Source organism: Sciurus vulgaris (genome assembly GCF_902686455.1).
Source record: "Sciurus vulgaris genome assembly, chromosome: 1".
In the NCBI taxonomy this organism is placed as follows: domain Eukaryota; kingdom Metazoa; phylum Chordata; class Mammalia; order Rodentia; family Sciuridae; genus Sciurus; species Sciurus vulgaris.
In genome coordinates this window covers 74,064,841-74,092,775 of record NC_136461.1, presented here as the reverse complement: position 1 = coordinate 74,092,775, position 27,935 = coordinate 74,064,841, and the positions used below count along the sequence as shown (strand labels likewise).

Sequence of the window (27,935 nt, the reverse complement as noted above, 5' to 3'; positions counted from 1 at the left end):
AATGATCAACTATTGACAATTTCAACTGATATAAGCAAATAGTTTAAATATAATATCAAACAACTAAGAGCCTACGAATTTTCCTCTTGATCAATAAGTGGCATGATGACTGTCTCCAGCTTCCTATGCATCTGATGTCCATGGAACTTCCATATGATTGATTAATAACCACATGTAGAGAAAGAAAAAATTGGAATCTAAAAATTATGCCTTAGAAAATATTTATTAATTCTGCTCTCTGTCAAATTTCTGAAGATATTTTCAGCACTGTGTAACGTACATTTGCATGGAGTCTCTATTTTAATATTCATAAAATTTCTACAAGGTAGAGACTGCACTCTTCACCATTTACCAGGATAAGCACAGAAGGGTGTGTCACTTGTTTAATTTCACACATAGCTAATAAACAGAGGAGTCAGGATTTGAGCCTTGAGACTTCTGCTCCAAGGCCTGTTACTAGACCTGGGAACAGAGATGTTTGTTTAAGAGAGATGTTTTATCCACATTTCCTACCTGGTGGTCCATACTCGTTTTGTTTCCTTCCAGCATGAAGTTAGGGTGAAATGAATGTATTCTCTTTTTCCCCACAGTCTGTGAACTGCCTGGCATATGGTTCATCTCTGCCAGGGAGGGCTGGTGCTGCAATTCTAACATCAGCCTGAGAATGTATGAAAAGATTGTAAGGGGGTTTTCAAGATGGTGGACTAGAGGGTGACTGCATTTCATGTTGCTCCAGGACTCAAGATTCAAGAAGAGGAGATATTGAGAGACTTAGAACCAACTCAGAGCTGCCAGGTAAGTCTCTCCCACTGGGGAGATGCCCCGAACAGGGCTGTGGTCCCAGAAAGCAGGGAACTTTGTGAAATAGAGTTGCCCAACGAGATCCCCCATCCACTGGAGTGGTGGACTTGGACAACCGGGAGCAATTGCAGAGGAGGGCTGCCCAGTGAGATGCTTTGGCACAGGGCGAGGCTCCCTGGCCCAGGAGGCAGGTCCAGGCCCCTAGGAACGTTGCAGAAGAGGGCTGCCCAGCCCAGGCAGTAGTTCTAGATCGAGGGGAACTTCTAGGAGGGGAGCTGACCAGCGAGACATCCTCACCAGGTGAGTCTTCCCTGCTGGGCAAGGCTTTCCCACAAGGGCAGTAGAACCAGAGACACAGGCCCAGACCAGCCATGCCTCAGCCCACAGTTTAGTTCCCTTTGGCTGACCATCGGTCAACAAGTGGAGGCACCTCTGCCCACCAGCAGGGAATATACCCCATCTGAAGGCCACCAGCCTTAGAGGTGCAGCTTTCTTGTGGGGAACTGGATTATCAAGTTCCTCCAAGACTTCAGGCTACTGAAGACTAGGAGGAGATACATTGGAAATCTACAGGGACACTATAAGTCAATAGAGGAAATCCGCAATATCTCAGCGTTCCACTGATACCTGACCAATATGAGAAAACAAGGCAAGAAAATGTCCCAACCTAGATGCTACATCAATAAAATCCAATGACAGCATGGCAGAAGAATGACAGAAAGGGAGTTCAGAATGTACATAATTAAAAATGATCAGGGAAGCAAATGATGAGATGAAGAGCAAATGCAGGCATTGAATGATCGCACCAATTGACAGTTAAAAGAGCAAAATATGGGAAGCAAAAGATCATTTCAATAAGAGTTAGAGATACTGAAAAAAAAAAACACAAATAGAAATCCTTGAAAATGAAGGAAACAATAATCCAAATTTAAAACTTGATACAAAGCACAACCAATAGGATAGAACACCTAGAAGACAGAACCTCAGACATTGAAGAAAAAATATTTAATCTTGAAAACAAAGTTGACCAAACAGAGAAGACAGTAAGAAATCATGAACAGGATCTATAAGAATTATGGAATATCATGAAAAGGCCATTTTAGAACTATTGGGATTGAGGAAGGCCTAGAGAAACAAACCAAAGAAATGAACAATCTATTCAATGAAATAATATCAGAAAATGTCCCAAACCTGAGAATGAAATGCAAAATCAAGTACAAGAGGCTTATAGGACTCCAAATACACAAAATTACAACAGACCCACACCAAGGCATATTATAATGAAAATGCCTAACATACAAAATAAAGACAGAACTTTAAAGGCCACGAGAGGAAAAGAATTAAATTACATTCAGGGGGAAACCAATAAGAATATCAGCAGATTTTTCAATCCTAAAAGCTAGAAGAACCTAAAAGCTAGAAGGGCCTAGAACAACATTTACCAAGCCCTGAAGAAAACAGATGCCAATCAAGAATCTTATATTCAGCAAAACATACTTTCAGATTTGACCACGAAATAAAATCCTTCCATGATAAACAAAAGCTAAAATAATTTACAAAAAGAGAGCCAGCATTACAGAACATTCTCAGCAAAATATTCCACGAGGAAGAGATGAAAAACAATGATGCAAATCAGCAAAGGGAGGACTATCCTAAAGAAATAGCCAAATAAAGGAGAAACCAAGTAGTGTCAAAAAAAAAAAAAAAAAAAAAAAAAAAAAAAAAAAAAAAAAAGAAAAGCCAAATGACCAGGAATACAAATCATATTTCAATAATAAACCTGAATGTTAACGGTGTGAACTTATCAATCAAAAGACATAGACTGGCAGATTGGATTAAAAAGAAAGATCCAACCATATGCCGCCTGCAAGAGACTCATCTTATAGAAAGATACCCACAGACTAAAGGTGAAAGAATGGGAAAAAACACATGGACATGGACACAGCAAAAAAAGCTGGAGTATCCATCCTCATTTCCGATAATGTGGACTTTAAGCCAAAGTTAGTCAGAAGGGATAAAGAAGGTCATTTCATACTGCTTAAGGGAAGCAGAAATCAGCAAGATATAACAATCATAAACATCTATGCCCCAAACAGTGGCTCATCCATGTATGTCAACACAAATCCTTCTCAATTTCAGAAACCAAATAGACCATAATACAATATACTAGGTGATTTAACATGCCTCTCTCACCACTGGACAGATCCTCCAAACAAAAATTGAACAAGGAAACCATAGATCACAATAACACAATCAATAATTTAGACTTAATGACATATGTAGAATATTCCATCCAACAAAGAACGAATACACTTTCTTCTCAGCAGCACATGGATCCTTCTCTAAAATAGACCAGATTTCATGCCACAAAGCTAATGTTAGCAAGTACAAGAAGATAGATTACCTTTGTAATCCATCAGATCATAATGGATTGAAATTAGAAATAAATGACAGAATAAAAAACAGAAACTTCTCCAACACCTGGAGATTAAATAAAACACTATTGTATGATGAATGGATAATAGAAGACATCAGGGAGGAAATAAAAAAATTCTTAGAGATAAATGAGAACAAAGATATATCATATCAAAATCTCTGGAACACTATGAAAGCAGTACTTAGAGGAAGATTTATTTCATGGAGTGCATTCAATAAAAGAAAGAAAAAAATCAACAACTAAACGAATTAACACTATAGCTCAAAGCCTTAGAAAAAGAAGAGCAGATCAACACCAAAAGTAGTAGAAGACAGGAAATAGTTAAAATCAGAGCTGAAATCAATGAAATTGAAACAAAAGAAACAATTGAAAAAATTAACAAAATAGTTGGTTCTTTGAAACAATAAAGAAGATTGATAAACCCTTAGCCACACTAACAAAGAGAAGGAGAGAGAAAACTCAAATTACTAAAATTCAGAATGAACAAGGAAATATCACAACAGAAAACGAGTGAAATACAAAACATAATTAGAAGCTATTTTGAAAATCTATACTTCAACAAAATAGAAAATCTTGAAGACATCAACAGGTTTCTAGAGTCATATGAATTACCTAAACTGAACCAGGAGGACATATGCAATTGAAATAGATCAATTTCAAGTAATGAAATAGAAGAAGTCATCAGTTCAGGACCAGATGGGTTCTCAGCTGAGTTTTATAAAACCTTCAAAGAAAAGCTCATTCCAATACTTCTCAAAGTATTCCATGAATTAGAAGAGGAGGGAACCCTCCCAAACTTGTTCTATGAAGTCAAATATCACCCTGATACCTAAACCAGACAGAGACACATCGAGGAAAGAAAATTTCAGACCAATATCCTTAATGAACATCGATGCAAACAAGCTCAACAAAATTTTAGCAAATCGCATACAAAAATATATTAAAAAGATAGTGTAGCACGATCAAGTGGGTTTCATTCCAGGGATGCAAGGTTGGTTCAACATCCAGAAATCAATAAATGTCATTCACACCATATCAACAGACTTAAAGTCAAGAATCACATGATTATTTCAATAGATGCAGAAAAAGCATTTGATAAAATACAGCATCCCTTCATGCTCAAAACACTGGAAAAAATAGGGATAGTGGGAACATTCCTTAACATTGTAAAGGCCATCTATGCTAAACCCATGGCCAATATCATTCTAAATGGAGAAAAACTGAAAGCATTCCCCCTAAAAACTGAACAAGGCAGGGATGCCCTCTTTCACCACTTCTATTCAACATTGTCCTTGAAACTCTAGCCAGAGCAACTAGACAGACCAAGAAAATTAAAGGGATACAAATAGGAAAAGAAGAACTCAAACTATCCCTATCCCTATTCGCTGATGACATGATTATATTGAGAGGAACCAGGAAATTCCTCCAGAAAACTTTTAGAACTCATAAGTGAATTCAGTAAAGTAGCAGGATATAAGATCAATGCTCATAAATCTAATGCATTTTATACATAAGTGATGAATCTTCAGAAAGAAGTTAGGAAAACCACCCCCATTCACAATAACCTTGAAAAAAATAAAATACTTGGGAATCATCTAACGAAAGAGGTGAAAGACCTCTACAATGAGAACTACAGAACACTAAAGAAAGAAATTAAAGAAAATCTTAGAAGATGGAAATATCTCCCATGTTCTTGGATAGGAAGAATTAATATTGTCAAAATGGCCTATTACCAAAAATGCTATACAGATTCAATGCAATTCCAATTAAAATCCCAATGACATACCTTACAGAAATAGAGCAAGCAATTATTGTCACAGGCGAGACCTGGGGCCCAGGGTTATGCCACATGCATCCAAGATGGCGACTGGCAGACAGCCAAAGGGCGTGCTGAATGTGCCTTGAGAAAAACAGGAAGTGTTTACCATTGGTTTATGATAATTAGTTCAGCTGCTTAGCGCATGGACAGATATATCTTACATGTATGCTTGAGCTTGTGATCGCTTGATCTTTAATAGGATTGGATGGACATATCTGATTACAATTGCTTATGCATGAGACTGCTTATATATTGAGGGTGTTATCCGAATAAAGCGGAAGCTTCATGAACTTCTGAAGTATGTGTCATTTGTCCCGCTGGTCGGCGGCAAGCGGCAATCATGAATTCACCTAGAAGAATAAGAAACCCAGAATAGCTAAAGCAGTCCTTAGCAGGAAGAGTGAAGCACGGGGCTTTGCAAATACCAGAACTTCGACTATACTACAAGCAATAGTAACAAAAAACGGCATGGTATTGGCACCAAAATAGACAGGTAGATCAATGGTACAGAATAGAGGACATGGACACAAACCCAAATAAATACAATTTTCTCATACTAGACAAAGGGGCCAAAAATATGCAATGGAGAAAAGATAGCCTCTTCAACAAATGGTGCTGGGAAAACTGGAAATCCATATGCAACAGAATGAAATTAAACCCCTATCTCTCACCCTGCACAAAACCCAACTCAAAATGGATCAAGAACCTCAGAATCAGACCAGAGATGCTGCATCTGATAGAAGAAATAGTAGGTCCAAATCTTCAACATGTCGGCTTAGGATCAGACTTCCTTAACAGGACTCCCATAGCCCAAGAAATAAAAGCAAGAATCAACAACTGGGACAGATTCAAACTAAAAAGCTTTCAGCAAAGGAAACTATCAGCAAAGTGAAGAGAGAGCCTACAGAGTGGGAGAAAATCCTTGCCAGTCATACTTCAAATAGAGCACTAATTTCCAGAATGTATAAAAAACTCAAAAAACTCTACACCAAGAATACAAAGAACCCAATCAACAAATAGGCTAAGAAAAATGAACAGACTCTTCACAGAAGATCTATAAAAAATCAACAGATATGAAAAAATGTTCAACATCTCTAGTAATAAGAGAAATGCAAATCAAAACTACCCTAAGATTCCATCTTACCCCAATTAGAATGGTGATTATCAAGAATACAAGCAACAATAGGTGTTGGCGAGGATGTGGGGAAACAGGTACACTCACACATTGCCGGTGGGGTTGCAAATTAGTGCAGCAACTCTGGAAAGCAGTGTGGAAATTCCTTAGAAAACTTGGAATGGAACCACCATTGACCCAGCTATCCCACTCCTTGGCCTATATCCAAGGACTTAAAATCAGCATACTATAGAGATGCAGCCACATCAATGTTCATAGCTGCTCAATTCACAATAACCAGATTGTGGAACCAGCCTTGATGCCCTTCAATTAATGAATGGGTAAAGAAATTGTGATATATATATATATATATATTATATAATATATATATATAATGGAATATTACTCAGCCATAAAGAATAATTAAATTATGGCATTTGCAGGCAAATGGGTGAAATTGGGGAATATCATGCCAAGTGAGATAAGCCAATCTCAAAAAACCAAAGGACGAATGACCTCACTGATAAGCAGAGGATGATTCATAGTGTGGGTGGGATGGGGCAAGAATGGAGGAAGGAGGGATTGTATAGAGGGTAAAGAGGGGTGGGAGGGGTGAGGGGAAGGGAAAAAATAACAGAATCAAAACACTATTACCCTAGGTAAATATATGATTACACAAATGGTATTGATTTACTTCATGTACAAACAGAGAAACAATATGTATCCCATTTGTATACAATATAAATAATTTAAAAAAAGATTGTAAAAACATCATAAATAGAAATTATATTATTTAATCTGGAAACTATGAAACAGTGAATTGAGGTTAAGATTAGAAAGCAGCAGAAAGCATTTAAGAGAGGACTTTGGACAATTACATGTTTGTAGATTTCATGTTTCAGCCTTCTATACTGAAGATTTTCCTTCCAATTCTCAGGATTAATATAGATACATTTTTGAAAAAAAATATTTTTTTCATGGCTTCAAATACGTAAGTAGATGCTGTAGTGACAAATCTGGTTATCAAATGAAAAAAATACATGTGAGTACAGCTGAGTGAGAATGGACCTATGGAGCAGAGCTAATCTCAGACATTTCCCTCTTGTACCTGTCAATCCAAAAACACCAACTTTATGAACAGGCCCATAATGAGGTAATGTGGTTTTATAAGGCAAATAATATGGTAAGTTTTTGTTTTTAAAAGGAGAAAAGAGGTCAGGTTAGCAGTTATAATGATAAATCCAGAAGTCTTGTCCTAAAGTAGAAGGAGCCAGTACATATCAGCACCCCAAAAAGGACTAAAAATAGACTACCTTCAATAGCTCAGATACAAGGATATAATGTTGGATTGTGGGCTACATTCCCAGGATAGAGGTTTTGTCATGTGTACCCAGACTTTATCTTTTCAGGTGGCTCTTGTGCCCTCTTTCATGCCCTTGGGAATTTGGTAGGATAATTCTACATTCATAGAAATACTGTGTTGTAGAATATTCTCAATGAACCTGTTGCAGTGGCAACCTCAGGGAAACTGTGATGTAGGTAGAGGATGGAGTATTAAGAAATGCATCCTATGCAGTCTTGCCCTGGTCCCTACCTGAACTGCCTTCCTATTACCCACCACCTCTCTCTCAACTTGCTTCAAGCAACCAGGCTTGTTCTGAACCTGTGTGTTGTTACTTAGGAAATTGTTTTGACCAGTGGATTGACCAATTTAGTAATGGTTATCACTTCAGTCAAAATAACAACACATCATAATGCTTGAACAGAAGTTTGTTCAAGGTCTTTGAAACACTGGAGACACCTTGGGGGCTTGGATCCTCTCCAGTGTTTAGTGGATTATCTAGTTCATTTGAGGAGGTGCTATTACCCCCTCAATAAATTTGGAAAGGTCTTTGTAATAAGGTTGGAAGTGAGAGACTTCCTCTTTGCCAAAGCTGTTGGGAAAAACCTCCCTCCAAACACTGGCTCTGAACATATTCAGCCTGCTGAATGTTTATAACAGTCCCTTCCATTTGTTCCCAAATGATGGGGAAACTTGAAATTGGAGACAAGTGTATATTCTTGACTTATTTTCCATCCATCTCCCTGGCTGAGTTTCTATTCTCTTGTTAGAGAGGGAAGTGGGGAGCTGCTCCAGTACCCTCAGAGGCATCCTTTTCATAACTAATTCACTTCTCACATACTCCCAAGTGACTGGTTGAGCTACAAGCTCACTGTCTCCATTAGACCTACCTCAGGAAGGCATTCAGAGACCAGCTCCTCAAGGTGAGAAAAGACTGTGCTTAATGGGTCTAAACCAAATCCATCTTAGGCAAACAGGATTGTACGCAACAGTGGAGAGTGACTGGGTCAAGGAAGAGCTTTGAAAATGTCATTTGTTGTGGATTCATTTTTGTGTGACAGAAAAAATTATCCAACATATCAAACTTGTGTTTTCCACAGATAGTACTGACAGAATGACATCAAATTTGTTTTTTTTTTCCTTTTAAATGAGTTGATTTAAAGAGAATATTAGGGAAATTGTACAGTGGGTACAGGACTATGCCTGAGGTTGGCACTCACATGCATGATGTAGTCCATGGTGACAAATGCAATCATCTCCTTCTATTTAAATGTTGATTACAATTTTGTAATATAGATTAACTATACTTTCAGAATTCCATTATTGATGAATATTCTCAGGTTTCCAGTTCAGGGGATTATAAAATGTAAGGAAATCTTTCCCCATGCCTTTACTAGTTCTAGAATTCTACTACACCATATTTGGGGGTATTTGGTACATTTAAAATTATTTTTGAAGCTTTGGTTGTTATTGTATCACTCGTGTTTCATTATTTTTTTTCTTTTATTATTAGAAATCACTTTTATTACTTTTTGATTTCTAATATAATTATCTGCTTTCCCAAGTTAATTGCTTAGCTAATTTATTTTTGTTTGTTTTATTGTTGTTTAGAAATAAGGTAAAAACAAGTCCTTTGAGTACTATTTTGGCCACATCCACAAGTTTTAATATAGTGTATTCTGGTGTCAACAGTCTCTTTATTCAACGTATATACTTAACATTTGTTTCCACATAGTTTTTAAGGTGAATTTCAGTTTCGATTTCCTCTCTAATTCTACACCATATTGGGGGTATTTGGTGCATTTAATGCTGAGGCTATTTGCTAAAATGATTCCAGTGTCCTTGAGTATCATACACAAATTTCAGATTGTACTAATTTTTATTTCACCTTTAATAGTATCTTAAGTTTATAAATGCAATAATACAAAATTTATTTCATTTTTTCAAATATAATTACTATGCATTATTTCTATATAAAATCTTTATTATGCATACTCTATTCAACTTATAAATATATTTTTTATTAGACTTAGTTATCAGGTTATAACTCAAAATGGAAATCATATAAAGTTAAATTAATAATTGATTTCAAAATGATCAATGCAATCTGTGTGTGTGTATGGATATATCACAGTGAATTCCATTAATATGGATAATTAATGTGTGTTAATTTTAAAAGAAAGGAAAACTGATTTTGGTTCTGTGATATAGTATTGACATTTTGGGTGAACATTTAAGATCTTAGGAGAACTTATCTTTATTGTGTTAATAATTCTTTTTTCTATTCTCTTTGTAGTTCTGACAGATATTTTATTGACTTGATAATTTTTGAGTCATAAAATAAACGTATTTGTACTTTCCCATGTTAAATTTATCATGAGAGAATTTCCTTATATATTTTCCTTATATATATTTCCTTATATCTTATTCCTTAGAGGGAGAAAGAAAATGCCAAGTACATAAAATGGGGTGCTAACTTTTCTGTTTTTTTTTTTTTTTTTCTTTTTATCATTTTATTCCAGGTCCTCTGGGGTTTCAGATGAACAACTCTGAATTCTCCAGGTAGAGTCAGAACTGACTAACATGGTAACAGAGAGATCTTTTGTCATGGTACTTTAAAATCGTGGATCAGTCACATGTTAGAAGAGTAATAGCCACTTCCTTTCATTATAACAGGAAGATTTATATTATTATTGAGGTAAGTATGTGGTCTAGATTTCACTTTTTTCCCTAAAGGAATCATTTTATAAGACTGTTAGTTTAAAAAAAATAGGAAGAGCTTCTTTTTGCAAAGCCTAGTTACTCACCCTTACACATTTCTGAAGGTGATACTGGATTTCAGTTATTATAAGTTATTCACAATTAACACAGAATCTGTGATATATATGGGCTGGAATTTATCTAGGAAGCTTAGTTTCTTCTTCCTTCTCTTTGAACTGCCCATCCTCAGTGTATGCATTCTGCTCTAGATTCCTTGGGCTGAGCATACATGGTCAGGGTCCTGTCCTACCTTGGAGAGGCAGATCTGCAAACCAGTTTCTCTACCTACCACCAGATTCTGGTTAATGTGAGCTATGATTCCCTTTGTACCTAGTGAGGTGAGCATTCGCCTTTCAGAAAATGCTTTTGGGGTGATATGATGTCCAGACGTAAGAAAAAGTATTAGAAATCCCAACTGTGGCTTTAGATCAAACCACACTTGTTACTTGAACTGAACCACACATACAACTAATGTTTTGATCATCTACGTGACTCCTATGTCTATTTCCAAATTAGTTCCTGACTCTGAAAGAAAATTCCTGTGCTTTGTTCTTGCCAGTTTAAAGCCCCAATACACTAACATGGGGAACAATGTGAAATCACATACTTCTTTACATTCTTGGTATACCCCACCATTAAGGATGGCTTGTTGGCCCTTTTTTCTTAGTGTCCATTACCCTCTTTCCTTTATTCTCTTCTTTTTCCTTCTTGGATTGCTAAATTCTTGGAACTCCAGATAACTTCTCTTTATTCATCAAAATCATACTTCAACTCTTTCAAGTTCACCCCCAACTTACACATTCAAAAGGTCAAAGGGAAGTGATTATGTTTATAAAGAGCTTTTTGATAACACTGGTTTTGGAGTAACCTTTGAAATTGCAAAACATATTTTCAAGGAGGTTTAACATTTAACTCAGAGAGAATTAAAATGAGGTTCTTGGACAAGTAGTACCTGTTTCTCTAAAAATCTAGAGATATTTAGACATGTAAATCTCTCATATTACCTTGGGAAGTGCCTCAGTATCAGGCACTTGAACATTATCAATGATTCCCTTGAACATTAAAGTTTGAGAATGCCTACTCTAAGCCATTGTTAATCACAAATACCTTCTTAGGTAAAGGTACTTGAAACCAGCTATTTCCCAATTAGCTAAATATTCATCTGGTAAAATGCTAAGGAATGAAGTAAGATAGAGATAAGTTAATATGGTATAGATAGTTTTGTGGAAAGAGGAATAAAGCAAAGGACAACTGTGGAAATATTGTTATGCCTAAAGAAGATATTGAGGTGCACTTAAGAATAATTTGCCAACTCTAGTTTTAGACAGTATTATCAAATGATTGAGTAAATTGCATCGTGAAAGGTACTGATAGAAATCTGTTATAATTCAGTTGTGTATAATTGCTTATTTTCTTGCTCAGTGACCTCTTACCTGAAGGTTCAGTTCAGAGAACAATCCAGACTCTGGAAAAAGGTCTTTACGCACTACAACCCATACAGAGAGGAGAAACAGAGATGGCCAGTATAGTTCCTTGTTTCCTGCCACTAAGATGGGATTTGATGCCCCAGTCATGAGCCTTCTCTTTGTGGCATCTCTGATTGGCCTTGGCTCTCAAGACTCTTTGTTCCAGCTGTTGGGAGTTTCTCTTGCTTCTCCCCTTTTCCTTCCAGGGGCCTGGGTTAATCCCATCTGACTGCTTGGGCTTCACCCTCTCTGGTCAGACTTTTTTGATGTTGGCGATCATTTGGCTGGGGAAACTGTGTCTTTGTTCATTTTAGCATTCACTGTAATTGGAGGCACAGAAGAATTTGTTGCCTGAGAAGTTACTATCACAGTTAACATTTTTGGGTTTGCTTTGACCTGAAAACTATAAGTCCAAATGCCTACCTAATATTTTCTGTCCCAAAGCTATTTTCTATGTTTCCATTATGCAATTAAAAAAAATCTAGTAAGAGAGACCAAACAGAATTTTGAGGGATTTCATAATGTCCCATAATGAGAACTAAGGCAATTTAGTTACATACCCTTGACTAATTTCATGCATAGTGTCTATGCTTGGTGAAATTTCTGGTTGAAAATGTGTTTTGAAAGGTGCATATGTTTAAGCCTTTACTCTTTGGCTTCAGAATAGCATTTCATGGTGCTAATTGGGGTTAATTAGGAAGGAAATTTTAGCAAAGTGTATACCATGTTCAAAAGATTCTCTCCACATTTACTCTTCAAAACTCTTTTTGGGTAACTTGCATTTTACCCTTTTTTTTTTTTTTTTCTTATTTCTCCTACTTAAGTTCTGTTTTTTACTCCCCCAAAATTCTTAGGATCACACATGAATAATAATTTTGGATATGATACAATTATTGCAACACAGACATTTAAATATTACACGTATGACATTAAACCATTTATTTTTATGTTCTGACAACATTTTTTAAAAGTTTATAAATTGATTTCTTACTCATTCCTTTCTTGGAATACTTAGGCCATTTTGGAAACAGTATCCTGTGTTAAAGTTTCTCTTAGTGTTCTGTTGGGATTCCATAGAGAAATATTGGGGGTCCGTTTGTCCCATGCAATAAGAAAGAATGTGTCCTTTCCCACAGCGCTATCAATCATTATAGTGTCATTCATCTAGACATTGCCCAGGGCTAATCTCTTACTTTTTAGCTGTTTAAATATATTTTTAAATACTAATGACTGTAGAATAGAATAATTCTATTCTTTTTCTTTTAAAGATCATTTTCAATTCTGATCTGAAAACAATATATGGCATAACATCTTAGACTTGGGATCTTTCTGAAAGTTCACTGGGATGCAGTAATTGCCAGAAAGTGTGGAAATAAAGAGTCTGAGAGGAAAACAGCCTATGATAGGAGCCTTAAGTCAGGAGAATGGATTTGTAGTTGAGGGCATGATCCATTTTTTTTTCTTTTTTTCAGTTTTCTGGGTAAATACTCATGCTAGTCTTTAGTATTAAAGGGTGCTATGGATAGAGAAGACTATTGTGAGTATGTGTGTGTGTGTGTGTGTGTGTGTGTGTGTGTGTGTGTGTGTGTTACCCTCAGTTTACCAATCTTCATGATGATCCAAAATATAATGTTTATGTGTCATAAACATTAGAGAATTTGAACACAGAGAGTGAGGGCTTTATATATAAGGACCAGTAAATCATTAGAAAAATGCTCTCAAGGATATTTTCCTATTCTGGAATCTTGAAATAGTTTTTCACACAGGATAGAGAGTGAAGCTCTGGACAGTAAACAGATTCAACCAAAGTGCAAACTGATATGTGCAGGGTGGAATCCTGAGAAAAAACAAAGTAAAAGATAGGGCCTTCCTGGAGGAGAACTTTAAAAAAGGTATTCAAATCTTTGTGGGTATCACTTGGTCTTGAAGAGCCAACTCTTTTGCTTAATTAGTCTATTTTTTAAAGTGACAAAAATGTTTATCAATTTATCATGTACAACATGTTTTGAAAAGTGTATGCCCTTAAACTGTGAACAGAGATGCTTGTTAAAATGAGATGTTTTAACCACATTTCCTACCTGATGGTCCATGCTCATTTTGATTTTTTCCAAGCACATAGTTGGAGGTGAAATGAATGTGTTCTGATTTCTCTTCACAGACTGTGAACTACCTGGTGTATGGTTCATCTCTGCCTGGGAGGGCTGGTGGTATAACTCTAAAATCAACCTGAGAATGTTTAAAAAGATAATTAAAACATTAGAACAAAAAAGTTAATATTTAGTTAAAAAGACTCTGATACAATCGATTTGTGGCAAAACTGAGAAACAACAGAAAGTATTCTTTTTTTAGAGAAGGTTTTGATACATGTTTGTAGCTATCATGTTTTGGTCCCCTGTATTCAGAACTTCCTTCCCAATTCTCATGAATTCATATAGAAACATTTTTGGAAGAAACTCTTTTTTCAGGCACTTCAGACAAGTAAGTAGATGCTATAGTGACCATGTTGTATTATCAAAGGAAAAATATATGTGAGGATGACTGAGAATGGACTGATGGAGCAGGGCTTATCTCAGGAATTTCCTAATTTTTCATGTCATTACAAAAGCAACCATTCCAACTCTTTCACCTGTCAGTCCCAATCTACCACTTCATGCTGCATGTTGAAAAACTTCCCAATCTTCTACATCCTAATATCAAAGACAAGTGTCTGGCAATTTCTTTTTAACTTCTTTTTGGTTGTGGATGGATTTTTATCTTGTTTACTTATTTATATGTGGTGCTGAGGTTGGAACCCAGTGCCTCACACATGCCAGGCAAGCACTCTACCACTGAGCTACAACACCAGCCAAAAGGCAATTGTTTAATAAGATAAAGTATACAGATTTTAGAGTCATCTAGAGTTGGTTCTAACCCTGACTTGATATTTTCTGTCTATTAAATTTTGGCTGACTTATATAACTGCTCTGAGATTCCATTCCCTTGTTACATAAATGAACTATTACTGCCCATTTTAATTTGTTTAATTAAATCATGCAATAAGTTATAAAGTACTGTGCACACAGTCAATAAAATTGGTCAGTATCATTATCATTTGTAGAAAGTCTTAAAAAAGAAAATCATTAGTCAATGTAAGCTAAGAGGACAGTCTGTAGAATTTGGACAAGGAAGTCTCTGAGTTATGACAACAGAGAGGTAGCTGGATTTGGAGTCTGGAGCTGGAGGGTGGGTGGGTGATTGAAACATTTACATGAGTGGTAGCCTTGTTGTTCTGCTAAACAACTTTGTATTTTAGTATTTAGGAACCTAAGGATAAAATGAATAAGTTGAATAGTCCCACAATAGAGCTTACTATCTAGTGATGAAAAATTCTTATGTCAATGTGTTCTACATAGTCAAACTCGCTGAACTGCTGAGAAATTCTGGGTGCTGGATAATGCAGTTAACCTCTCCAACTTGCTAGCAATCTGTGTCTAGTGCAATTTTTTTCACTGTAGTCCTCCTCTCCCATGATGCTGTCTGACCTAATGAAGCCCATTGCATAACAGTTCTTCAGGAATTTTAAGACATTTCTGTATTTTTTTGAAGAGGGTTCAGTATGCTCTTTTTTTTTTTTTGGAATTTTTTTTTTCTGTTTCTTTTTTCTTTTTTTTTAATTGGAAACAAATGGGATACATGTTGTTTCTCTGTTTGTACATGGAGCAAAGGCATACCATTTGTGTAATCCTAAATTTACATAGGGTAATGTTGTTTGATTCATTCTGTTACTTTTTCCCTTCCCCCAACCCCTCCCAGCCCTCTTTTCCATCTATACAGTCCTTCCTTCCTCCATTCTTGTGCCCCTCCCACCCCCCATTATGTGTCATCATCCGCTTATCAGCGAGATCATTTGTCCTTTGGTTTTTTGAGATTGGCTTATCTTACTTAGCATGATATTCTCCAATTTCATCCATTTGCCTGCAAATGCCATAATTTTATCATTCTTTATGGCAGGGTAATATTCCATTGTGTATATATGTATGTGTGTGTGTGTGTGTGTATACACATATATATGTATACATATATACATATACATATATATATCTCACTATATATATATATATATATATATATATATCTCACAATTTCTTTATCCATTCATCAATTGAAGGACATTTAGGTTGGTTCCATATCTGGTTATTGTGAAATGAGCAGCTATGAATATTGACGTGGCTGCATCTCTGTAATATGCTGATTTTAAGTCCTTTGGGTATAGGCCAAGGAGTGGGATAGCTGGGTCAAATGGAGGGTCCATTCCAAGTTTTCTAAGGAATCTCCACATTGCTTTTCAGAGTGGTTGCACTAATTTGCAACCCCACCGGCAATGTGTGAGTGTACCTGTTTCCCCACATCCTCGCCAACACCTATTGTTGCTTGTGTTCTTGATAATCGCCATTCTAATTGGGGTGAGATGAAATCTTAGGGTAGTTTTGATTTGCATTTCTCTTATTACTAGAGATGTTGAACATTTTTCCATATGTTTGTTGATTGCTTGTAGATCTTCTTCTGTGAAGTGTCTATTCATTTCCTTAGCCCATTTGTTGATTGGGTTATTTGTTTTCTTTGTGTAGAGTTTTTTGAGTTTTTTATACATTCTGGAAATTAGTGCTCTATCTGTAGTATGAGTGGCAAAGATTTTCTCCCACTCTATAGGTTCTCCCTTCTCATTGCTGATAGTTTCCTTTGCTGAGAGAAAGCTTTTTAGTTTGAATCTATCCCAGTTGTTGATTTTTGCTTTTATTTCTTGTGCTATGGGAGTCCTGTTAAAGGAAATCTGATTCTAGGCGGACATGTTGAAGATTTGGACCTACTTTTTATTCTATAACATGAAGGGTCTCTGGTCTGATTCTGAGGTTCTTTTTTTTTTTTAATTTTTTTTTTTATTGTAAACAAATGGGATATATGTTGTTTCTCTGTTTGTACATGGCGTAAAGGCATACCATTTGTGTAATCATAAATTTACATAGAGTAATGTTGTTTGATTCATTCTGTTATTTTTTCCCTTCCCCTCACCCCTCCCACCCCTCTTTACCCTCTATACAGTACTTCCTTCCTCCATACTTGCCCCCCTCCCTAACCCTAACTCTAACCCTAACACTAACCCTTCCCTCCCCCCCATTATGTGTCATCCTCCACTTATTAGCGATATCATTCATCCTTTGGCTTTTAGAGATTGGCTTATCTCACTTAGCATGATATTCTCCAATTTCATCCATTTGCCTGCAAATGCCATAATTTTATCATTCTTTATGGCTGAGTAATATTCCATTGTATATATATACCACAGTTTCTTTATCCACTCATCAACTGAAGGGCATCTAGGTTGGTTCCACAGTCTGGCTATTGTGAATTGAGCAGCTATGAACATTGATGTGGCTGTATCTCTGTAGTATGCTGATTTTAAGTCCTTTGGGTACAGGCCAAGGAGTGGGATAGCTGGGTCAAATGGAGGGTCCATTCCGAGTTTTCTAAGGAATCTCCACACTGCTTTCCAGAGTGGCTGCACTAATTTGCAGCCCCACCAGCAATGTATGAGTGTACCTTTCTCCCCACATCCTCGCCAACACCTGTTGTTGCTTGTATTCTTGATAATCGCCATTCTAATTGGGGTGAGATGGAATCTTAGGGTGATTTTGATTTGCATTTCTCTTATTACTAGAGATGTTGAACATTTTTCCATATGTTTGTTGATTGCTTGTAGATCTTCTTCTGTGAAGTGTCTATTCATTTCCTTAGCCCATTTGTCGACTGGATTATTTGAATTCTTGGAGTAGAGTTTTTTGAGTTCTTTATAGATTCTGGAGATTAGTGCTCTATCTGAAGTATGATTGGCAAAGATATTCTCCCACTCTGTAGGTTCTTTCTTCACATTGCTGATAGTTTCCTTTGCTGAGAGAAAGCTTTTTAGTTTGAATCTATCCCAGTTATTGATTCTTGCTTTTATTTCTTGTGCTATGGGAGTCCTGTTAAGGAAGTCTGGTCCTAAGCCGACATGTTGAAGATCTGGACCTACTTTTTCTTCTATAATCTGCAGGGTCTCTGGTCTGATTCCGAGGTCCTTAATCCATTTTGAGTTTCGTGCATGGTGAGAGATATGGATTTAGTTTCATTCTGTTGCATATGGATTTCCAATTCTCCCAGCACCATTTGTTGAAGAGGATATCTTTTCTCCATTGCATATTTTTGGCCCCTTTGTCTAGTATGAGAAAATTGTATTTATTTGGGTTTGTGTCCATGTCCTCTATTCTGTACCATTGATCTACCTTTCTATTTTGGTACCAATACCAGGCCGTTTTTGTTACTATTGCTTTGTAGTACAGTTGAAGATCTGGTATTGCAATGCCCCGTGTTTCACTCTTCCTGCTAGGGATTGCTTTAGCTATTCTGGGTTTCTTATTCTTCCAGATGAATTTCATAATTGCTTGCTCTATTTCTGTAAGGTACGTCATTAGGATTTTAATTGGAATTGCATTGAATTTGTATAGCACTTTAGGTAGTATGGCCATTTTGACAATATTAATTCTTCCTATCCAAGAACATGGAAGATCTTTCCATCTTCTAAGGTGTTCTTTGATTTCTTTCTTTAGTGTTGTATAGTTCTCATTGTAGAGGTCTTTCACCTCTTTTATGAGATTGCTTCCCAAGTATTTTTTTTTTTTTTCGAGGCTATTGTGAATGGGGTAGTTTTCCTAATTTCTCTTTCTGAAGATTCATCACTTATGTATAAAAATGCGTTGGATTTATGGGCATTGATCTTGTAACCTGCTACATTACTGAATTCACTTATGAGTTCTAAGAGTTTTCTGGTGGAATTTCCAGGTTCCTCTAAATATATAATCATGTCATCAGCGAACAGGGATAGTTTGAGTTCTTCTTTTCCAATTCGTATCCGTTTAATTTCTTTGGTTTGTCTAATTGCTCTGGCCAGAGTCTCAAGAACGATGTTGAATAGAAGTGGTGAAAGAGGGCATCCCTGCCTTGTTCCAGTTTTTAGGGGGAATGCTTTCAGTTTTTCACCATTTAGAATGATATTAGCCATGGGCTTAGCATAAATGGCCTTTACAATGTTAAGGAATGTTCCCACTATCCCTATTTTTTCTAGTGTTTTGAGCATGAAGGGGTGCTGTATTTTATCAAATGCTTTTTCTGCATCTATTGAAATAATCATGTGATTCTTGACTTTAAGTCTATTAATATGGTGAATTACGTTTATTGATTTCCTGATGTTGAACCAACCTTGCATCCCTGGGATGAAACCCACTTGATCATGGTGCACTATCTTTTTAATATGTTTTTGTATGCGATTTGCTAAAATTTTGTTGAGAATTTTTGCGTCGATATTCATTAAGGATATTGGTCTGAAATTTTCTTTCCTTGATGAGTCTCTGTCTGGTTTAGGTATCAGTGTGATATTGGCTTCATAGAATTAGTTTGGGAGGGTTCCCTCCTCTTCTATTTTATGGAATACTTTGAGAAGTATTGGAATGAGCTCTTCTTTAAAGGTTTTGTAGAACTTGGCTGAGAACCCATCTGGTCCCGGACTTTTCTTTGTTGGTAGGCTTTTGATGACCTCTTCTATTTCAGTACTTGAAATTGGTCTATTTAAATTGTTTATGTCCTCCTCGTTCAGGTTAGGCAATTCATATGTCTCTAGAAACCTGTTGATGTCTTCGAAATTTTCTATTTTGTTGGAGTATAGATTTTCAAAATAGCTTCTCATTATGTTTTGTATTTCAATCCTGTCTGTTGTGATATTTCCTTGTTCATTCCGAATTTTAGTGATTTGGGTTTTCTCTCGTCTTCTCTTTGTTAGTGTGGCTAAAGGTTTATCAATTTTGTTTATTTTCTCGAAGAACCAAGTATTTATTTTGTCAATTATTTGTATTGTTTCTTTTGTTTCAATTTCATTGATTTCAGCTCTGAGTGTAACTATTTCCTGTCTTCTACTACTTTTGGTGCTGTTCTGTTCTTCTTTTTCTAGGGCTTTGAGCTGTAGTGTTAGGTCGTTTATTTGTTGAGTTTTACTTCTTTTATTAAATGCGCTCCATGAAATAAATTTCCCTCTAAGTACTGCTTTCATAGTGTCCAGAGATTTTGATATGATGTTTCTTTGTTCTCATTTACCTCTAAGAATTTTTTAATTTCCTTCCTAATATCTTCTGTTATCCATTCATCATATAATAGCATATTGTTTAATCTCCAGATGTTGGAATAGTTTCTGTGTTTTACTCTTTCATTTATTTCTAACTTCAATCCATTATGATCTGATAGAATACAAGGTAGTGTCTCTATCTTCTTGTATTTGCTAACATTAGCTTTGTGGCATAATATATGGTCTATTTTAAAGAAGGATCCATGTGCTGCTGAGAAGAAAGTGTATTCGCTCTTGGTTGGATGGTATATTCTATAAATGTCCGTTAAGTCTAAATTATTGACTGTGTTATTGAGATCTATGGTTTCTTTGTTCAATTTTTGGAAGATCTGTCCAGTGGTGAGAGAGGCATGTTAAAATCACCTAGTATTATTGTGTTATGGTCTATTTGGTTTCTGAAATTGAGAAGGATTTGTTTGACATACATGGATGAGCCACTGTTTGGGGCATAGATGTTTATGATTGTTATATCTTGCTGATTTCTGCTTCCCTTAAGCAGTATGAAATGACCTTCTTTATCCCTTCTGACTAACTTTGGCTTGAAGTCCACATTATTGGAAATGAGGATGGATACTCCAGGTTTTTGCTGTGTCCATGTGCATGGTATGTTTTTTCCCATCCTTTCACCTTTAGTCTATGGGTATCTTTTTCTATGAGGTGAGTCTCTTGCAGGCAACATATTGTTGGATCTTTCTTTTTAATCCAATCTGCCAGTCTATGTCTTTTGATTGATGAATTCAGGCCATTAACATTCAGGGTTAATATAGAGATATGATTTGGTTTCCCGGTCATTTGGTTCATTTTTAAAATTTTATTTATTTATTTGTTTGACACAACTTGTTTCCTCCTTTATTTGACAATTCCTTTAGGATAATTCCTCCCTTTGCTGATTTGCTTCTTTGTTTTTCATCTCTTCCTCATGGAATATTTTGCTGAGAATATTCTGTAATGCTGGCTTTCTTTTTGTAAATTCTTTTAGCTTTTGTTTATCATGGAAGGATTTTATTTCATTGTCAAATTTGAAGGTAAGTTTTGCTGGGTATAAGATTCTTGGTTGGCATCCATTTTCTTTCAGTAGAGCTGCCGGTGAGACGCCCCTCCCCCCGCTGGAGCAGTGGCCTCCTTTACAACGCTCCCAGTTGTCTGAGTTCACTGCTCCAGCGGGGGGAGGGGCGTCTCACCGGCAGCTCTACTTCACAAAGTTCCCTGCGTTCCGGGACTACTGTCCCATCCGGGATGCCTCCCCAACGGGAGAGAGTCACCCGGCTGCTTTGAGTTGGTCCCATGTGTCTCAATATCTCCTCTTTTGAATCCTGAGTCCTGGAGCAACATGAAATGCCGCCACCCTCTAGGCCGCCATCTTGAAACCGATTCTGAGGTTCTTGATCCATTTTGAATTGATTTTTGTGCAGGGTGAGAGATAGGGGTTTAGTTTCATTCTGTTGCATATGGATTTCCAGTTTTCCCAGCACCATTTGTTGAAGAGGCTATCTTTGCTCCATTGCATATTTTTGGCCCCTTTGTCTAGTATGAGAAAATTGTATTTATTTGGGTTTTTGTCCATGTCCTCTATTCTGTACCATTGATCCACTTGTCTATTTTGGTACCAATACCATGCCGTTTTTGTTACTATTGCTTTGTAGTATAGTTGAAATGCTGGTATTGCGATACCTCCTGCTTCACTCTTTCTGCTAAGGATTGTTTTAGCTATTCTAGGTTTCTTATTCTTCCAGATGAATTTCATGATTGCTTGCTCTATTTCTGTGAGGTACGTCATTGGGATTTTAATTGGAATTGCATTGAATCTGTATAGCACTTTTGGTAGTATGACCTTTTTGACAATATTAATTCTGCCTATCCAAGAACATGGGAGATCTTTCCATCCTCTAAGGTTTTCTTTAATTTCTTTCTTTAGTGTTCTGTAGTTCTCATTGTAGAGGTCTTTCACCACTTTTGTTAGATTGATTCCCAAGTATTTTATTTTTTTCCAGGCTATTGTGAATGGGGTAGTTTTCCTAACATCTCTTTCCAAAGATTCATCACTTATGCATAAAAATGCATTAGATTTATGAACATTGATCTTGTAACCTGCTACTTTACTGAATTCACTTATGAGTTCTAAAAGTTTTCTGATGGAATTTCCTGGTTCCTCTAAATATACAATCATGTCATCAGCAAATAGGGATAGGGATAGTTTGAGTTCTTCTTATCCTATTTGTATCCCTTTAATTTTCTTGGTCTGTCTAGTTGCTCTGGCTAGAGTTTCAAGGACAATGTTGAATAGAAGTGGTGAAAGAGGGCATCCCTGCCTTCTTCCAGTTTTTAGGAGGAATATTTTCAGTTTTTCACCATTTAGAATGATATTGGCCATGGGCTTAGCGTAGATGGCCTTTACAATGTTAAGGAATGTTCCCACTATCCCTTTTTTTTCTAGTGTTTTGAGCATGAAGGGATGCTGTATTTTATCAAATGCTTTTTCTGCATCTATCAAAATAATCATGTGATTCTTGACTTTAAGTCTGTTGATATGGTGAATGACATTTATTGATTTCTGGATGTTGAACCAACCTTGCATCCCTGGGATAAAATCCACTTGATTGTGGTGGACTATCTTTTTAATATATTTTTGTATGCAATTTGCTAAAATTTTGTTGAGAATTTTTGCGTTGATGTTCACTAGGAATATTGGTCTGAAATTGTCTTTCCTTGATGAGTCTCTGTCTGGTTTAGGTATCAGGGTGATATTTGGCTTCATAGAACAAGTATGGGAGGGTTCCCTCCTCTTCTATTTCATGGAATACTTTGAGGAGTATTGGAATGAGCTCTTCTTTAAAGGTTTTGTAGAACTCAGCGGAGAACCCATCTGGTTCAAGACTTTTCTTTGTTGGTAGGTTTTTGATGACCTCTTCTATTTCATTACTTGAAATTGATTTATTTACGTTGTGTATGTCCTCCTCATTCTGTTTAGGTAATTCATATGTCTCTAGAAACCTGTTGATGTCTTCAAGATTTTTGTTTTGTTGGAGTTTAGATTTTCAAAATAGCTTCTAATTATGTTTTGTATTTCACTCCTGTCTTGATATTTTCTTGTTCATTCTGAAATTTAGTAATTTGAGTTTTCTCTCTCCTTCTCTTTGTTAGTATGGCTAAGGGTTTATCAATTTTGTTTTTTTTTTTTTTAAAGGAACCAACTATTTATTTTGTTAATTTTTTCTGTTGTTTCTTTTGTTTCAATTTCCTTGATTTCAGCTCTGATTTTAACTATTTCCTGTCTTCTACTACTTTTCGTGTTGATCTGCTCTTCTTTTTCTAGGGCTTTGAGCTGTAGTATTAAGTTGTTTATTTGTTGATTTTTACTTCTTTTGTTGAATGTGCTCCATGAAATAAATCTTGGTCTAAGTACTGCTTTCATAGTGTCCCAGAGATTTTGATATGATGTGTCTTTGTTCTCATTTACTTCTAAGAATTTTTTTATTTCCCTCCTAATGTCTTCTGTTGTTCATTCATCATATAATAGTGTATTTTTTATATCTCCAGTTGTTGGAGAAGTTTCTGTTTTTTATTGTGTCATTTATTTCTAATTTCAATGTATTATGATGTGATAGAATATAAGGTAGTATCTCTATCTTCTTGTATTTGCTATCATTAGCTTCATGGCATAAAATATGGTCTATTTTAGAGAAGGGTACATGTGCTGCTGAGTAGAAAGTGTATTCATTCTTTGTTGGATTGTATATTCTATATATGTCTGTTATGTCTAAATTATTGATTGTGTTATTGAGATCTATTGTTTCTTTGTTCAATTTTTGTTTGGAAGATCTGTCCAGTGGTGAGAGAGATGTGTTAAAATCACCTAGTATTGTTGTGTTGTGGTCTATTTGATTCCTGGAATTGAGAAGGATTTGTTTGACATACATGGATGAGCCACTGTTTGGGGCATAGATATTTATGATTGTTATGTCTTGCTGATTTATGCTTCCCTTAAGCAGTATGAAATGTCCTTCTTTATCCCTTCTGACTAGTTTTGGCTTGAAGTCCACATTATCTGAAATGAGGATGGATACTGCAGCTCTTTCAGTGAGTCCATGTGCATGGTATATTTTTTCCCATCCTTTCACCTTTAGTTTGTGAGTATCTCTTTCTATGAGATGAGTCTCTTGCAGGCAACATATTGTTGGATCTTTCTTTTTAATCCAATCTGCCAGTCTATGTCTTTTAATTGGTGAGTTCAGGCCATTAACATTTAGGATTATTATTGTGATATGATTTGTATTCCCGGTCATTTGGCTCATTTTTTTTTTTTTTTTATTTTGACACTACTTGGTTACTCCTTTATTTGGCTATTACTTTAGGATATTTCCTCCCTTTGCTGATTTGCTTCATTGTTTTTCATCTCTTCCTCATGGAATATTTTGCTGAGATTGTTCTGTAATGCTGGCTTTCTATTTGTAAATTCTTTTAGCTTTTGTTTATCATGGAAGGATTTTATTTCATCACCAAGTCTGAAGGTAAGTTTTGCTGGGTATAATATTCTTGGTTGGCATCCATTTTCTTTCAGGGCTTGAAAAATGTTGTTCTAGGCCCTTCTAGCTGTTCGGGTCTTGATTAACAATTCTGCTGATATTCTTATTGGTTTTTCCCTGAATGTAATTTGATTTTTTTCTCTCGTAGCCTTTAAAATTCTGTCTTTATTTTGTATGTTAGGTATTTTCATAATAATGTGCCTTGGTGTGGGTCTGTTGTAATTTTGTGTATTTGGAGTCCTATAAGCCTCTTGTAGTTGATTTTCCATTTTATTCTTCAGGTTTGAGAAATAATCTGATATTATTTCATTGAACAGATTGTTCATTCCTTTGGTTTGTTTCTCTGTGCCTTCTTCAATCCCAATAATTCTTAAATTTGGCCTTTTCATGATTTCCCATAATTCTTGTAGATTCTGTTCATGATTTCTTACCATTGTCTTTGTTTGGTCAACTTTGTTTTCAAGATTAAATTTTTTTTTTTTTTCAATATCTGAGGTTCTGTCTTCCAGGTGTTCTATCCTATTGGTTATGCTTTCTATGGAATTTTTAATTTGGTTTATTGTTTCCTTCATTTCAAGGATTTCTGGTTTTTTTTTCAATATCTCTAACTCTTTATTGAAATGATCTTTTGCTTCCCGTATTTGCTCTTTTAACTGTTGATTGGTGCGATCATTTAATGCCTGCATTTGCTCTTTCATCTCATCATTCAGTGCCTGCATTTGCTCTTTCTTCTCCTCGTTTCCTTCCCTGATTGTTTAATTATGTACATTCTGAACTCTTTCTGACATTTTTTCTGCCCTGCTGTATTGGGTTTTATTGATATAGCATCTAGGTTTGTTTGGGACATTTTCTTCCCTTGTTTTCTCATATTGGCCAGATATCAGTGGGATTCTGAGATATTGCAGATTTCCTCTATTGGCTTATAGTGTCCCTGTGGATTTTCAGTATATCACTTCCCAGCCTTCAGTGGCCTGAAGTCTTGGAGGAACTTGATAATGTAGTGCTTCCAAAGAACGTTGCCCCTAGCCTGCTGCTGGGTCCAGGGCTGGGGGCTGGGTCTGCATGGAAATCCTCTCACTGGGCAGGCCTGCTCTGAGAAGCTGGCTCTAGACCTGTCCTGCCGTCGGTGGGAGGCAGGCTGCTTGAGAAAGCCTCTCTCTGTCCTTCCCTGGTTCGAGAAGCTGATTGTGGGCCGGGGCCTGCTGCTTGGTCCAGGGCTGGGGGCTGGCCATGTGCGGAAAACCTGTCACTAGGTGGGCCTGCTCCAAGAAGCTTGCTGTGAACCCAGCCCGCCGCTGGAGGGAACCAGACTGCTTGGGGAAGTCACTCAGTGCCCTGCCCTGCTCCAAGAAGCTGCCCACTGTCCTGGCCTGCCACCCAGGCCAAGCTTCACCCAGTGGGAGAGACTCGCCCAGCAGCTCTGTGTTGGTCAGAATCTCTCAATACCTCCCCTTCTTGAATCCTGAGTTCTGGAGTGATGGGAGATGCAGTCACCTTCTAGTCCACCATCTTGGGTCCACAAAGCACTTGTTTAATCAGTATGCTGACTCTTATACTGATGAAGTGAGTTTGAGTTCATGGTCATGGGATCAGTCAGAAGCCAGAGTTGAGCTGAGAAAATCACATCAGGAACTCCAAAAGTAGTTTGAAGGTCACTTCACTGTTGGCTTAATGCAGATGAAAGAATTCTGTTCCTAAGGTTCCCTCAATATTTTTAGAAATTTGGGGATGCGTATGACTCAATAGCTTATCACTTTCTCTTGAAGTAATGCTCTCTGTGTGTTGTGCAATAAAGATGTGTTTGGTGGTTTGAACTGAGGTACAGATTGGAAGGGAACAGTTGATGTACATGGTTGTTTGGGTTGTGTATCGTACAAGTGCAAGGGATGCCATTTACTTTGAAATCACTGAAGTGATATGTTCTCATGTCATAAAAGCATTTTGCTGACCCTTTAATCAGATTACTTATCCCCTGGGGCATATGTAGGTTGTGAGTGAGGGTTCACTCAGGAGTTCTACGCAGATTTCTTACACTATTCCTTCTGGATTTCTTCTCAAAATTCTTAGTTGGATCACAGACTGAAGGTACAAGAATAGAAAAAAGTATACCATTTACATAGATCTTGTAAACAAGCACAGGTTACTAGACTCATACCAGATAAACTGAACTTCAAGACAAAATTAATCAGAAGAGACAAATAAGGTAATTTCATACTACTTAAGGGAATCATACAAAAACAAGAAATAATGATGATAAATATTAATGCCCCAAACAATGGAGCATATACATCAAACAAAGCCTTCTCAATATTAAAAATCAAATAGGCTACAACATAGTAATACTGCGTAACTTTAACGTGCCTCACTCATTGATGAATGGGTCATACAAACAAAAACTAAATAGAGATGCTACAGAACTAAAATATACAATTAATAATTTAGACTTAACAGGCATATATAGAATATGTTGTCCATAAATGCCTGAATACATTTTCTTCTCTTTCTTCTCAGTAGCACGTGGAATATTTCCTAAAATAGACCGTATTTTAGGCCACAAAGAAAATCTGAGCAAATACAAAAAAAAAAAAAAAAAGAGATATGAGATAATATCTTGCATTGTAACAGATCATAATTGAATAAAGTCAGAAATTAGTGATAAGATAAAGAATAGAAACCACTCTAATACCTGTAGACTAAATAATATACTTTCAAATGGGATGGATAGCAGAAGAAATCAGAAGTAAAATAAAACAATTCTTAGAGGTGAGAATAGTGATAAGACATATCAAAATCTCTGGGACACTATGAAGGCTATTCTAAGAAGAAAGTTCATAGTATTAAACTCATACACTAAAAGAATAGAAAGATACCAAGTAAATAAGCTAACATTACATCTCAAGACCCCAGAAAAATAAGAACAAACCAATATGAAAGTCAATAGAAGACAGGAAATAATTAAGATGAGAACCAAAATCAATAAAACTGAGATTTTAAAAAATTCAAAACTTGGAATGGAACCACCATTTGACCTAGTTATCCCATTCCTTGGCATATACCCAAAGGACTTAAAATCAGGATACTCCAGTGATGTAGTCACATCAATGTTTATAGTAGCTCAAGTCACAGAAGATAAGCTATGGAAACAACCTAGGTGCCCTTCATAAATAAATGGATAAAAAAAAAATGTGGTACATATACACAATGGAATAATACTCAGCCATAAAAAAGAATAAAGTTATGGCATTTGCTGGAAAATAAATGGAACTGGAGACTGTCATGCTAAGTGAAATAAGCCAATCCCCAAAAAACAAAGGCCAAATGTTATCTCTGATATGTAGATGCTGACTGACAATGGGCGGGGCTGGGGAGAAGGGGAATGTAATGTATAAAGCTGCCCGCCTCTCCCGTTACAGGAATTTCCAGCCTCCCCATCACATGTCAATCTGCGCTCTGCCCGCCTCTTACATTATAGGAATTTACGGCTT

The 27,935-nt window shown here is 36.4% G+C and overlaps 1 protein-coding gene across 1 annotated transcript in view; it reads right to left on the bottom strand.

Annotated features, from left to right (window-relative positions):
• LOC306654020 (calcium-activated chloride channel regulator 4-like) overlaps window positions 1–27,935 on the bottom strand; it is a gene marked incomplete at both ends in the record, with an annotated part of 111,262 nt that overhangs the window by 15,087 nt on the left and 68,240 nt on the right. Inside the window, 5 exon segments of the mRNA XM_079127235.1 lie at window positions 514–554; window positions 556–577; window positions 580–658; window positions 7,050–7,111; window positions 7,114–7,187. Coding sequence (XP_078983361.1) covers window positions 514–554; window positions 556–577; window positions 580–658; window positions 7,050–7,111; window positions 7,114–7,187 — 278 coding nt within the window.